Source organism: Beta vulgaris, chromosome 2, assembly GCF_026745355.1.
Source record: "Beta vulgaris subsp. vulgaris cultivar EL10 chromosome 2, EL10.2, whole genome shotgun sequence".
Lineage (NCBI taxonomy): Eukaryota > Viridiplantae > Streptophyta > Magnoliopsida > Caryophyllales > Amaranthaceae > Beta > Beta vulgaris.
Genome location: NC_079203.1, coordinates 31297369 through 31313101, shown reverse-complemented (window position 1 = coordinate 31313101; position 15733 = coordinate 31297369). Strand labels below are relative to the sequence as shown.

The 15733-nt window shown below is 35.9% G+C and overlaps 1 protein-coding gene across 3 annotated transcripts; it reads right to left on the bottom strand.

Annotated features, from left to right (window-relative positions):
- Positions 1 to 766: 766 nt before the first annotated feature.
- Positions 767 to 15325, bottom strand: LOC104886965 (hypothetical protein). Of its 3 annotated transcripts, none has more exons than XM_048637954.2 (15): positions 14849 to 15325; positions 14660 to 14742; positions 13877 to 13958; positions 12018 to 12121; positions 8142 to 8268; positions 7721 to 7812; positions 7423 to 7546; positions 6739 to 6819; positions 5954 to 6052; positions 5344 to 5502; positions 5199 to 5250; positions 5017 to 5087; positions 4761 to 4805; positions 1638 to 1814; positions 767 to 1552 (listed from the first exon to the last, which is right to left on the bottom strand). In XM_048637954.2, exons 2-15 carry the CDS (start codon positions 14695 to 14697, stop codon positions 1136 to 1138), a joined length of 1668 nt encoding a protein of 555 aa, XP_048493911.1. In that variant the 5' UTR covers positions 14698 to 14742; positions 14849 to 15325; the 3' UTR covers positions 767 to 1135. The 3 variants fall into 3 exon arrangements, with proteins under 3 accessions (XP_048493911.1, XP_010669834.1, XP_010669835.1); XM_010671532.3 differs by having other exon boundaries at positions 7721 to 7815; positions 14849 to 15324; XM_010671533.4 differs by having other exon boundaries at positions 7721 to 7815; positions 14660 to 14734; positions 14849 to 15324.
- Positions 15326 to 15733: the final 408 nt, after the last annotated feature.

Sequence of the window (15733 nt, the reverse complement as noted above, 5' to 3'; positions counted from 1 at the left end):
CATAAAAAGGTGATTATATCATACAAAAACTGACATTATATAGTTTTCGATAGTGATGGCCAATGGTGCGGGCCGGACCGTGAGGCGTAGCGGACTGGGCTGAGATTTCAAGGCCTAGGACCGGATCGTGAAATTCATGGATTGGGGCGGGCTGATCCCTCAGCTGAAAAATCTTGACCCACATCAGTCTGTTACCAATTTTCGCGGTTCAATATGCGATTCTCGCGATTCGTGGGTCTATTGGACTGTACCGGGCTAGCGGACCGGCATGAGATTTTTTTTTCAAAATTATTTAATCATTGAAATTATTCATTATTGCTACATAAAATCTTTAAAATGAATTAAAATATATACAATTATTAATACCAATGAAGAATTTCATTATTTTATAATTTAATTGAATTATAATCTATGCAATTTGATTGAAATATATAAAATTTGATTATAATATTCACAATTTGGTTCAATATTTACTTGGACTAGGTTGGTCTGATTCATGGACCGAACTGGACCGATTTCGTGGTCCGAATTGGGCGATTTTAGTAGCGAGCTTTAGTGGGCTGGACTCAAGAAATCTGGTCCACGACCCACCCACCAAGTTCACGGTTCGAGCTAAGCTGAACCGGGCTTTTTGCTAGACCAGCCCACACGGCCCACGAGGTAGGTTGGACTGGGCTGAATTGACCCGCACTGTTGGTCATCTCTAGTCTTCGATGCACAATAATTTATTATGAATTCGGTCCATTCAAGTTTTTTGAACAAAATATATATAAGCCATTTAGCATTTACTTAAAGGTTGTAATAAATGATATCCAGATGAGCGAGAAGATAAAAATATACAACAGTGGAAAGAAATTAAGAAACGTCACTAAGGATTTACAACAAAGCTGGAAAGTTTATGCACAGTAAAGAATTGCCGGTATCTTCATAATCAGTAACCAAATATTCACACCTATCCAATTACCTTTTCTTTCCAACTTTCAGGAACAAATCTTCCGAGCATGACCATTAGGTCAGTAAGACTTTTACCCAAATAAAATCCATAGTGATCTCCTTTTGTTAATAGGTTTTCTTCCATCAGCCTGGCCTTCCGTTGCAAACATGAGTGCACAGCTGCATCAAAATTAGATTATGTTTACCGTGTGCTTTTGAAGAAACCTCTATCCCACCGACGGAAGAATCCATCCATAATATGTCCTGAAGAATTTTTTACAACAGTCAATGTGGCTTTTGTACCATCACTAGATTCCGTGCCAGATGACTCTACAGCTTGACCAGGTGTATCATTTGACAAATCAGTTTCACCACATGAAACTCGAGAAGATTTATCTAATCGACGTTCAGACGAAGAACAATCAGTATCACTGTTGGTTGATGGAAGGAAAGAACCTGCCTTAGATGGTCCACAACCCTCTTTATCTGTGAGGGTATTCGGTTTATGACCTCTTTGGTTAGACTCGACAACATTAGTATCCGTGCAAGAGGGTGGCTCTTCCGGTGGATTCCCCGTATCCAAGTCCTTCAAAGACTCAACTATGGCTTCCATGACCATCTAGATTCAGGCAAAACACAGGTCAATCAATCCAGCATTTAATGAAAATAAATCACATGCGTAAAACTTGTAACTTCTCACCCACCCTTTCTTCTTCCTGTGAATCACGGGGAAATTCTGCCATGGTGTCAAGAGGGTATTCCACATATTGATCATCATCGAAGGCAATTGGAACATGAGGACCATAGGGCTGACCATTGGCTAATTCAAAGCTAATCATTCCAGAGCTTGAGGAAGATGACTCGGTTCCTAGTGTCTCTTCCTGCAGCAGAGAGTATTGGAAAAGGTAAAAACCAAGCAAAAGCTCTAGAGCATAATAAGTTACTTTTGCAACTAGATGCTACCAAAATCCTAGCTCAAAAAAGTAATTATGGTGGCAAAAAAGAACATGAGATTTGCAAAGAAAAGGCTTAGATGATCACAAAAAAAAATTCGCGGAATCCAAGACATGGAAATGTAGATGGTGAAATGAAGATGAGAATCCTATGAGCTTCACAAGAGCAAGTAGTGGACAAAGAATTTATGACATAATGGAAGTGGCTGATGAAAAGCCTGGAAGAGGAAGAATAAGGAGACCTAACCAATATAGCACTTGATATGTGGTTTCCCCTCCCCTCTTCCTTCATCTATTCTCTCCCTTCTTTCTTGACTCTTTTTCCATTTTGTGGTTCTTCATCAGTGTGTATTAGATTGGCCTAGGGGGGAGGGGGACTTTTGGTAATGCTAATTAGTCTGTAATGGATTAGCTTGAGGAATAAGGCACTTAGTTAGCTAGGAGGGAGTAGGAAAAAATCTTCTATAAATGGAGGAGAGTATGGAGAAAGAAAGCATGTTAAATATTTGTGAAAAGTAGTCATTTAGTTTAATTGGGAGAGTCATTCCTCTCAAAAGAGTGGCTAGGCTGTAATCGGTGATAAAATCATCTTTCAATAATATCATCCTTTGTTCTTCCTTAATCAGCTTTCTCACTTCCATAATCTCTATTTTCTGCCATTAATCTACTGTTTATGGTCTGCCATGTATGCTGGTTCATTACACAGTGACACAGACCGAGGAGAAAACCTTCACACAAGAAAAGGCAGAAGCAGACATCTTTTGCAAACAGGAAAAGTAATTAAAATTTAAAGTAAATAATCCCAAGTTTGCTCCGTCTCCCACAAGTAGTTCCCACTTGTGACTTTGTGAGACTCCCAAATAATCCCAATCATGAAAGAGTTGAATTGTACATCAAAAGATACCATCTTCCATTATCTAGGAGAAGTTCACGGTTTAAAAGATATAAACCTTAAACCGTCCCCGCCCAACCCTTTCACCCTCCTTTATGAGGTCTACAGCCATGTAAAACCCTACCATCTTAGGGTACTAAACTATGTAGTTTTATGACCTTGTTGAAGTCCGTAGGCAACTAACCATGGTTACTTAGAGGTTAGCTCAGAGAGTGGAAAATCAAACTGATCCCTGAGACATGATTAAGAAAGTAACTCGAAGTAAACCACATCGATTCACGGGGGAATCTGACCCTACCATCTTCTGGTACGGGTCGAGAGAATCTAACGTAGACCTTTAACGCTGAACTACCCTGAAAGCCTTAAGGTCAATCGTGTTGTGTTTTTACCTTAGAGATGAAAGTTGATCTTTTTTTTTTTTTTGGTTGGAAAAAGTTGATCTTTCGTGGCAGCAAAATGTACCTATTTTTCACTGGACTGCTTTTGAAAAAGGCCCTGCAGGACAAGTATTATCCTGCATTCTTAAAGAAGCAAAAGGCTCAAGGGTTCATTAACCTCGAGATGGGGGGAATGAATATTAGTTAAAATTATGCCAAGTTTATTGAACTTTCCAAATTTGATTCTGAAGTTGTAACTATGGTGGAATTCAGAGATTCGAGCAGAAGATGACCACAGAGATTCAGATGAGACTTTTCTGGAGAGACCTTTACCTCTTTAGATGTTTATATAGGAGAGTTGCTCATTAATAAGGTAAGGATCCTATTTTTTGGTCAGAAAGGAAGGAGTTTGGAAACAGTAGGAAGTAGGAACCAGGATAATTTCAAGAAACAAAAGCACAACGAGGACTTCCAGAAAAAGGGTAGCCAAAACTCCAATGGGAGTAATGGGAAGAATCGATCTGATATAGTTTACTTCTCTATAAGATGCCGAAACAATCATCCTGGAAAGGACTGAACGTAACTCGGTAGTCTAGAATTTGCGAGAAGAAAGGGCTCCGAGAATTTGATGTTACTTCAATGATAAACCCAAGAAAGGTCAGAACGAGCACAACGGATCTGTTGGCAACAACAATCATGCAAAGGGTGACCAGAATAGTAGTCAGAGTGGGAAGCTGGAGGACAATAGATTTAGAATGGGGGTATGGAAAGAATGGCAATGGCAATTACAAAGGCAAAGGCAAAACTCCAGTAGTCCTGTAAGTTGAATGTTGTAGGGAGGCCTATGCCATATATATTCCCCTAATGTATAAAATAAGTCGATAATATGGCACAATGTGATTAACTATTTGGTAAGAGCATATAGCATGAACCTAGGCTTATTCTACTCCGTTGACTTAAAATCACACGCACTAGGGGTGTTACAATAGTGGGGTTACCCAAGGTGGTTATTTATTACTTTGCTTTACATTGCATATCATAAAAATGCTAGGCTACCTGAGAAGAGAAATGCTAGAAGGGTACTTTGATCAACTTCTGGCAAAACAACCTCCTAATTTGTGAAAATGAAAGGTTTTGCAGACTTAACCATTGCCTAATAGACCCTAAACAAATTTTGAGAAAGCAGATTTCAGAAGAAAAAATGATAGACAAATTTGCCTACGGAATGCAGGAGCAGGATTTCTGCAAAATGTGAAATTAGGTAGGGCCATAAATAGACAGAAGAGAATCCTGGGAACCAATAGTTGATAATCTATATTGAATTCATTGGTTTTGATGTGTTGATATGTCATCCTCATATTTTATTATATCTAAGACTTAACAGCAGTTATGTTCTTGATCAATGATTAATGTTTACCAAGACGAAAGGCCGCCTGTTCAGGGGCATTAGGACTTACATTTTCAAAGTATCTTTTTGAGAGCTCACTGCCATACCCTAACAATTATAAAAAATTGACTACAACATATGTTCTCCTTAATAGAATGAACTGTAGCAAATAAATCAAAAAACTAAGACAAGGTCTAGCCAAAATAGATCAAATATACCTTTTCTTCAGGTTGTTCATCTCCTGCAGCTATGGTTGGTGGCACCTGAGAACATTCAATAGAAAATTAAATTAAGAAAACGCAAACAGCTTCGTTACTAAGAGAATACTCTGCACCAGTGCTCCAACTACCATTTGTATTTTTAAATCACGTAATTCACTCTGAGTAAGCAGAGCACCCAAAAAAAAAAAAAAAAAGATTTTTAGGACCATCTAGTGTGTCCCAGTCTCTATATGAGGTATCAATCAAGACTAACCTCCATTCTGCTCATAGGTCGTTTAGAGCGGAGCTGCTTGATAGCATCTCCAGTGCCACTCCTGGCAGGGTCTGTACAAACAGAAGAACAAGACTAACATTTATTGTCTGAATGGATCATTAATTTAGTATCCGAATCTGCAGAAAGCAGATAAGCTACTAAATTTATGCCACTAAATTCACCTGATGAATTGCTGCCTGTGTATCCTATTCCATGCAATGCATTCCAAGTGTCCTAAAGATGGGAGAAATACATCCAACAAATTATCAAAATTAATATGAAGTCAATTTCATCAAACCCTTTACTTGTTATTAATCTCCAACCTACCTTGTCCATATATTCATGCACTGGGTCGAATAACCTCACTGGCACATCATCCTCCGGAGGTTGCAAAACATTATTGAAAAATATACTTATTGAATCGAAGTAGAACTGAGGCCGGGGAGAGTTGTGATCGCCATCAAATTTGATTATATTCTTGTCTCCCTGACAGAATTACCTTATCATTTAACATAAAGCCTATATAAAGAAAGTCTCAAAAGCAGCTCCAGATAAGAAATATATAGTAAACTACGAGTGCATTGATGGCAGCAAGGGCCGGCAAACCTAACATATGATAACAGAAATATACTCCCAGAGACACTGTTCAAAATTTGGTCCATACGAAACTAAAGTGTCAATATATTTTCTCGAGGAACTTCAACCATATGATGTTACATACATAATCTTCCGGTGGAGCTAGTAAGATGCAAAGAATGGAGGATTCGAGTCTCAAAATGACAGGTGGAGAATGAAGCATAAATTTGAAAACGAGGAAGTACAAGCAAATTGACATCCCAAAATGGCAAAATGACAAAATGGCAAAATGAGTACTACACTTTGGAACACAGGGGGTAATATTTGATTTTTTGATACAAGAGAAAAATTCATAACTTACCATGTAGACGTCAAATACACGTTCTGAATGGTGAGGCTGTATAAAATCATCATCAGTTGCATGGCCGAACAACACTGGAACAAAGGAAGACTTCGCTACCTAGTCTCACAAATATAGGAGAATGCACCGATCAAAACCAAACATCATCACAGCAATGAAGCTACCAAAGAACTTGAAGTATGAATCACATGGGTAACCAATCCTATAACCAACTAATACTGGAAACTGAATAACTTAATGTACTCTAGGTGTCCTTTCCCATACACCAAAACCAACACTTATTTTACCAAAACATCCAAACTATGGTGCAGGGAAAATGTTTACAGCAATGTACTCCATGCATCCAACACTTTATAACTCACTCTCACTTTCTGGTGCCTTGCATAAAAATTCTTGTATTAAAACATTGTTTCCAAATGATCCATCAAAAACTTACCTTAATGTACAACACGCTAACGCTCCCATAAGCAGCGAGTGTACAAATTCTGTTAGGTTTATCAGCAATTTCTACTATTTTGAAACTTCAACAGATCCATCCACCTAAAGTAACTTTTCCTTGGTCACAATGATTTTCAAATCCATTTTGAATTTTTTTAGCAGTTCCAAGTTATTAAGACCACATTATATTTTTCACTCACTAGAAGAGAGAAGGATGCACACACACAAATGAATGCCGAATGCCATTGTAAAGGCTACAGCTGCAGTCTGGGCTACATCATATAGAAAACTTGAACACAAAAGGTCTTATAGCGACAAAATTGTAATGTATTGAAAGCACATATAACCTTGATGGTGTTCAGGTCCATTATGTCAAATTTAGCTTTCTTCATAATAGCTCTTCGCATGTATTGGATGGCAAATTTCACCTATAAAAGACATTATATTGACATTAATATCACTGCAGAAATACAAAATTTAGCAGATGATCAATGTGCCAAAATAACAATAATCATCACACATCAATCATTCAATACTTTTAACATTCTGGAAAATGTGATATTTTTAAAAAGAAAATAGGCATCATTAGGTGTCAATAGCTAAAAACCCACATACAGACTTTACACACATTCTTCAGAAAACCACTCAAACATCTGTATTCTAACACAGTAAAATGATTAAGACACGTGGCAGAATCATACACATATGATATGATGGTGGAATGACAAAAGTACATTTAACTTGGCAAGTTCAATTACTAATCATCTTTCAAGGAGTTATTTACTGAGTCTTAAGAACCTTTCCCTTATAATTTTCTTTTTAAAAGTAATTGTTCATTTTTTGCTGCTTCAGACGCTAAGAACACTTGGCACAGGGATATGAGATCTACTTATATAAGCATGCATCTTAATTCAAGGCAAGTAGTAAGGTGGAACTTCTTGGAATAAACTCTCACTTATGGAACAATATCTGAATTTGAAGACTAGGGATGATATCGAAAGTGTGATGATAGAGATAATTTTGTTCCTTACTGTAAATTTAGGAAGTCGGACTTTATAGGTATCCACAAGTTCCATCATCAAGTCAACCAAGTCTGAGAAGGGGCTGTCAAGGACCATTCCAGCAATTGAAGGATCCTCAGCTCCATACATTAAGCTACAGCAGCAGCCAACAAAATTAGGTAATACAAACAGCACAATGCTGACAGTTTTTTACATCAAAACAGGAAGCCAGAGCAGAAGGAATCTTCTAAAGATGGAAAACTTAACGCCACTATGAGGAACAGGATAAAAATCTGCAGAAATTGAAAGACGAGATGTGAAATAGGACCTGGTAACTGCACCCATAGAACGGCCCCACAAGCCAATCATAGATACATTCCCCTCTAACCGAAGATAATCAACAACAGCCTTCAGGTCATCCTTCTATAAAACCCACGGAGAAAAGTTAGAATTGTTATAGCAATAATATCATTGTAGTAAGACCACAGCTTTTTCTACAAGCCAAATCAAAAGCTCTCAACAAACAAAAAATACCATTTTAATCCTTCACAAAAATCACTATTTTCTTGCTTTTAATTCATATACCATGAATGCATCATTGAAACCCGTCAAGAAACCAAGACCAACGGGTTTATAGCTCCTCTATAAAAATCACTTAGTCACATATATTGTTAAGGGGAAAATGTGTTAAATGATGTTCAAGTAATCGTATATCCTCAAATCTAATGAAATGGACTCGAAAAACTCACCTCATTCCATCCTAGAGTAACATGTTCTCCTCCAGAGAGTCCGGAACCCGAGAAGTCCAAGGTGAAAACTGTGATGTTCAAAGGCAGCAATATTATAGCAGCTTCGCTGGCATCTGCCCTGCACCCACTGGCATGCCAATTGACATGAACCGTAGTCAGCAAAAATAGACCACAAGATAACATATTAAAATCACTACAGAACACAAACAAAACCATTCATATATTTAAAGAGTGGAACCGGCATAGCACATTTATATGCATTATAAGAAATAAGCTTTGTGCAATTTGGAACTGGCACGAAGTTTTTTCTTATGTTCAGATTTTGAAGTGGCTTGACCTTCTTACTATGAAGAAATTGCTGGCATCAGTATACATGAGTTGGTGAAGCAAACATGACGGAGAGATGGCAGAGGACCAATATGGAAAGCAAACTTGAAGTAAAACCCCTTGATGACAACTGGACATGTGAAGAAGGGCAGGAGGTTATGCTCCCCTTTTTCTCTATCACTAATATATGTAGTGAATTTCATAAAGTATCCCATTATTGAAGTGTCTCTTCATTAAGTTGTCCATTGTTGTTAGTGACTTTGACTTAGGGAGACTTATTATCGGGGGAGCGCTAATTTGGGATTATTTTTCAACAATAGTTCATAAAATAGTTTGCTTTTTCCGTATATGCACCGGAACATTTTTAAGACTAGGTGGGAAGTTGATCCATGGTTTATGGTTTTATGGTTAACATATCCCAAGATTTGAAGGAAAAACTGGACATCAAATGTTGACATAGAGTTGTTGACTTGACACTCCCAAGTGACACACTAAGTGCTCAGTTGCCCAACCAATAGATGAGCACATATAGATAATCCATCATTGCGGAAGCACGAACAAGCTTGCTAACTACCAAAACCTTGTTTGAGAAGTATTTGACACATAACACATGGAAAGGCACAACTAAGGGCATAGACCTAATACTTGTGTTGACTTTTTTTATTTTTTGGGTAAATATAAGGAAATTGGACATTACTAGACATGAACTAGACATGAACTAGACATGAACTAGACACTCAAGAAAATCTTTTAGGCTTCCTTTTAACCCTTTCGAACATTTTTTTGGTTGCTAGCTCATGAGGCATCAAATACACAAGGACAACAGACAATTTTGTCACTCATACTTCATTCTAAAAAGCCAAAAACATAAACCTCTTTACCTTTTGTCTTTCATCTATCTCACTAGCCAACTAATGACCAACACTAAACCCGTTGTCACCTACCAATATTAGTAACCATGAATCAAATTTTACCCAGGAATTTTTACTCAGTAGAGGTGCACGTATCAAAGTTCACTAATTTACTGCACCTTTTGTCATTCGGATACTATAATGTATTTCGCCATACCCACGTCCGTTTCCAGGCAACCTAGTTCATCAATGTACCAAAGAGGATGATCTTATAAGAACTTATTTATGCATTGAAAGTGTATATAGTAGATGCAAATACAATAACCAAGGTGCATATTTGCCTGTAAAAGCTTCACTATAACAGTTCCCTTACCAACTCTTTGTTTCGTATGAAAAACATTATACTAATACTAGTACTATAAGTAACTCATACAAAGATATAGGGCATTGGTATCTTTTTTAGAATGCAAATTGTTCCAAAAAATAATGTTTACATAGCAATTGCTAGCCTATGAGTTGATCAATTCCATAATGAAGAAATATTCAGGTAATACGTGTAATTTTCCATCAACATATGTAGATATAGCGAAGTGGAATAGAAATAACCACTAGATGGAAATAGTAAGGGAAAATTACCTATTTCCTACATTACAAAGGAAGATAATGAAAGATATTTGGCAACTATTAGAGCTAATTGGCCACATTGACCACCTATTAGTATTTATATCCAACAAGATAGCACCTAAAACAACATACTACATTGAATGGCCTATATCTATTCAATATTGCTTCACATGTTGGTTTGGATGTAATGCCATGTCAGTACCAAATCAGTCCAGATTTCAATGCCTTATACTTAGTTTTTAGAGCCTTTCAATGACAAAGGAGCAACTTCCTTTGTTTTTTAATTCTTACAATGTTTCCCGTTTTAGGAAGTATCTATTACTTGCAACGTTGACAATTTTTGGCAATATATTCTTTCTCTCTCCTAGCAAATGGGAGTTCGTTTTCTCTATCTCTCTCCTTAGTCCTTAGTCCTTAGTCCTTGTGCACATTTCAATGTTGCAAGAATATAAAAAGGTGGAAGCATTAAAGAAGATCCTTGATTGCATCATATGAATAGAGCAAACAACTGAGATAGTACAAAAAACTGTGAAGGGAAAAATCGCCAAGATACCATATTATATATAAAGGTCATTAAGAAAAGAAACTCTTCCACATACTTGAATGTGGACGTGATATTGCAGGAAAAGTTTACAGCACCTTATCCAACAAAATTGATTAGGAGAATAGGATAATGAACATAAAAAAATTCTACTTATGTAGAAGACAAGGCCACCGATATTGTTTGTGTTGCTTGTATTTTTTGTCCTTTTTAATTTAGTTGTCATCACCTTGGGACTTTTGTGCTGGATATGTAGCTCAGACACACCTACTTGTGTAACACATGGATACGTGTCTTAGTGTTAGACATGTGCAGTCAAATAAAATTTTGTATGTTCAGGAATAAGATGTCAAGTACCATACTCGTGCCAAGCATACCAAAAATCTAATACTTAAGGGAAAATCAGAAGTCCAAGAAACATAGCACTGGAGTATTTTCAGTTTTGCTAACTAAATTATTTTAAACCATCTAGCCTAATTATGAAAAAAAATAAAAAAATAAGCACAACTCTTTTCTTTATGTTTCAAGTAGTCTTAGTTAACCTCGGATTCCATCGATCCATAAAATAAATTTTTTAATAAGCACAACCGTTTTCATCTTGCCTTAATTAACCTTGGATTCCACATAATAAACATCTTAGTGAATGAAACCAGATAATAACCTTCGCAGTTCAAATATAATGAGAATCAAGAGTAAAATTCAATTGATGATAAACCTTTGTGGTTAAGCAATTTGGTTTAAATCAACATTCGAACTAGTAGACTCTGCTTCGATTCAAACGATGAGCAGATACACAAAAATACAGAGTAAGACCAAAAGTTTAAGATGAAAAGTGTAAGAAAAGAGTAGGAACCAAAGAGAAAATTATGTTGCGAAGAGCTTAAACAAAAAAATACTTCAAGGCCAGAAGAGAACTCTCACTAGTGGTGTGGGGAATATGGCGTTAAGAGAGTATACGATACGGGAAAGGGAACATTGATCACATAATAAATATTGCTAACCTAGGGAGTTTATGAAATCCTTTTGGTCAACTATGTTAAGATGTAGACTAAAATTTCTGAGATTTCAACATGAGCAAAGGAGATAGAATTTCCATTTTGCGACGAAGAGTAAAATACGGTAGTTCTGCAACACATCCTCAACATATGATGTAGCATTACGTACTAGTATAGTAATATGTTTCCATGATTGAAAATATACATCTCGAGGAACAAAAGCATTGTATTGACTAAACCAACTCCAAAAAAGTCACTGTTATGAAAGCCTGGAGGAAGCAGAAGACAAGAAAAAAAAGTAGATGGCACCCAAATGAGCACAAAATATTCCAAGAATATACCCTTCAAGCTAAGCCATCTAATATCTGAAATGTAATACAGCTTCAATGTGCAAATATAAAGATCAAAACAGATCCAGGTTGCAACTTCCGACCCATCAGGTTGTTTAGAATACATATGAACATCGGCTAAGGGTATACACAGAAAATATAAATTACTACTAACAAGAAAAAACTTAAAACATCATATTCCAACTAACCTGTTACCATGGCAGTATATTACACAGGGTAGGAGTTTCCCATCAGGACTCACTATAGGGCTGTAATGGCTGCATTGAAGAGCATCCCCACGGCTGTTCTTAATCTGCAGACGCAGATTGACATAGTTTAGTTCTGCCTGGTTGAGAATTAGAAAAGTGACTGAAATTCATAGTGCTCACTACTCAGCACAAATGTATGTAGCACAATCTTGAAACACTTACAGCTTAAAGATTAGGAAAATCATGCATGGTAACCATGTACTTTAGACAATTTTCCAAATTACAACAGATATATTATCTGAAGTATTTTTCAAAGTTTAGAGCTAATTCTAGATAATGCCCAATAAGTGAGGGTTATTTTAAAAAATTCAAAATGCAGGGTCACCGTGTAAAATTTCCCTAAAAGTTTATTTGGCAACGTGTGAATTCCCAAAGCGTGATAGAATCATACGATGTACAGCATGTCATGCTCTTTATATTATTATTTAGCATTATCAATAGAATTAGATGAACATATACATCATTAAGAAAACCACGAGTCCTCTAAAAGAAAGCTATTGCAAAATTCTACCCAACCTTGATGAAAATCACTTAAACCAAGGCCTGAAAAAACTTGCACTAAAAAATTACCAGAAATTAGCAAGAAACACGCCTCTATGCCATGAAGACTCCAAAATACAAGTTCTGCCTTGAAATATTGTCATTCTTTTATATCCACAACAAACATATGAGTTAACTCTAAGCTTTGGTGTGAGCATTAGTTTCCCTGGAATGTTACCTTTTCAGCTATGTTCTTAGCCAGTTCTAACATTAAACCTATACCCATAAGTACATGCAACAAAAACATACACAGGATTATATATATATATATATTATATATATATTAATATATATAATATATTATATATATATAATATATATATAATATATAATAGATTATACCACTTGATGTGTATGCACCTATGGAGAGATACGGTAATTGATGCACTAAGAACACTAACTCTCGTTTAGAATAATAAAGATTGAATCTTGGGCTGTTTAAGGGCTTAATTAAACTAAGGATAGGCTCTTATATTCCATAAAGAACTAGAGAATCTCTCACTAACCTCGATTAGGAGATGCACACAAATCTCAATCTATGTGTTTTTGGTTATATATACATATATATATATATATATATATTATATATATATATATATATATATATTATATAAATATATTATAGGGGAAGATCACATGAGAATGCTTCTTACATGAGAAATGAGAATGAATCTCAACCACACGAATGGATTGGAGTTACAACACTTGTTCATTAGAGTTATACTCCCCCTAAAAAAAATTTAGAGCCAAAAAAAAAGTTTGAAATTTGAATTTTTGTTTCTAATATACTTTTTTTTGGAGTTACATCACTTTTTCATTAGAGTTACATCGCTTATTCATAAAGTTTAGCGCGAATATCATTCTCATTTCTCATGTAAGTATGCATTCTCATATGAACTCACTTCTTCTATATATATATATATATATGTATATATATATATATATATATATATATATATATATAATACACACACACACACACACATACGTATGCAAGTGCATATGCACACACACTTACACGTGCACATACATACATCACAAGCAAAAACACTCACCCCCATAAAATTTACGATTTGCCTTAATCTAAGCACACAATATCACAAACGTAAACGAATCCTCTATGTAATATAACTCACATTATTAGCATCATAGAGTCAAAATTATTAAACAAGCAATGTACTCCAACAAGTATGATATCAGCTACTTTATCCCAACTAAAGTATAATATCAGTCTCAAATGGCATAAAACAAAAGCTGACCTCAATGTCCTTCCTCTGGTACCACTTTCCTTTTAGCATGAACTCTTGATCCAAAAGGTCATGTTCAGGGCTATATTCCGCTCTGCATGAAACTTAACCAAGTTATGACTTGTGATTTGCATACATCACTGACCATGCTACTAAACAAATATAGACCAAGTTATAGAACACAAACTTTCTAACAAAAGTAGAGTTTCATACTTTTATTTAACTCATATTCTGCAGGTTGTCCAGCGAAGAGCAAAGATAAGTCAGGAACCAAAAATAAAAATAAAAAAAGCCATCATCCACTCAAATGATTGTTTCTCTGGTTAGGAAGCAAAAGAAATTCTAAGAATGCACATTATCTCCAAGCAATTCAGGATCCATTCTACTAATTTGAACACTTTTTTGTAATGCATAAAATGACCATATAGATTATGAAGCATTCTACGCTTTCTGTGACCATATATAGTTCATGTTTTCTACGAGCATATACCATTAGGCACTCTTTAGAATCATTCTGCTACGTGAAGTAGCACAAACTCAAAACCCCAAGAAAACATAAACTCCCACATGATAACCTTATCCTACAAACAACACTAACCGTACTATCAACCATACACGGAAGTAAACCCGTTCAATTATTACTATAAATAAAAGATTGCGAAAAGCTAAGCCAAAATATTCACAGCCTAATCAAGTTAGATACCATTAATTGCAGCCTCAAGATTATACTCCTACTCATTAAAATGAATCTCGACTAAAATTGCTTTCTTATTCATTCCATTAATCATATCAAACCTTGGCGGTCGAATAATGAAGTTCACCAATTGCTCCATGGCTCATCAATTTCAGCGCACCAGCCACTTACTTAACCTGCAATACTTTTTTCCAACATAAAACTCAATAACTATAACTTACTATATTCAATTGCGAACGTTCGACAATTTAAACTTTGTTGCTAACAATAAAAAAAATGATGAATAATACCTAATTGATAAGAAGCGATTCGTTGAACTCCTTGAGTCGCTAAGTTGCGGTTGAAACACAGTAAACAAGAATCGGAGGAGAGAGAAAATAGAACTTTTGATGAATTAAAGAATTAAACCTAGAAATTAGGAAAAGTATCTAAATTTACAGTTATGGAGGTTTTGATAGTGAATTGAATTCGGCGGTAACAGGAGAAGCGACGATCGGAAAAGGATAGTAGGCGGCGAGAGGTAGGTGATGGAGAGGTGGTAATTTTCTCTCTGCTTTGACTAGGTCGTCGCTGCTTCGGGAGTTTCTCTAGCCCTTTGTCTAATCTATCTGTCTTAGTGTCAGAAGGTTCTGATGATTGATGCGTGAGGAAATGGAATTGGCACCTGTTGAGATCTGTTTTTCTTTTTTTTCGACAACGGGTAAAGACATTTTTTATTCATTTTCATAGTAAGGTACATCATGTTTCTCAGTCTGCTTTCCACTGCTAATCTATGCGCTTCCTTCACATTTTCCCTACCCATTTTATGATTGTTTCTTCACACCCTCACACAAACAAGTCCAAAATTACTTCCTTCGTCCTAAAATATACTTACTCTGTTTTTTAATAGGTGCAACATAGAGAAAGTGGGAGAATACTGAGGAATGTAGAGAGAGAAAGTTGGGACCACAATAAAGTAGAGTAATTCAAGTGATGAACAAAAAAGCTGTGGTCTCCTCTTGCTTTTTGATGGCATATTTGTAATAATATTGAACTTTTTTACCATTTTGAGCTTGGTTGCACTTATTGTGACTATTCTAAATAAGGGAAATGTTGCACTTATTAAGAAACGGAGGTAGTAGTTTCTATTTTCATTTTGAGTGTTCTAAAATATAATTCCTATTTTCATATATACT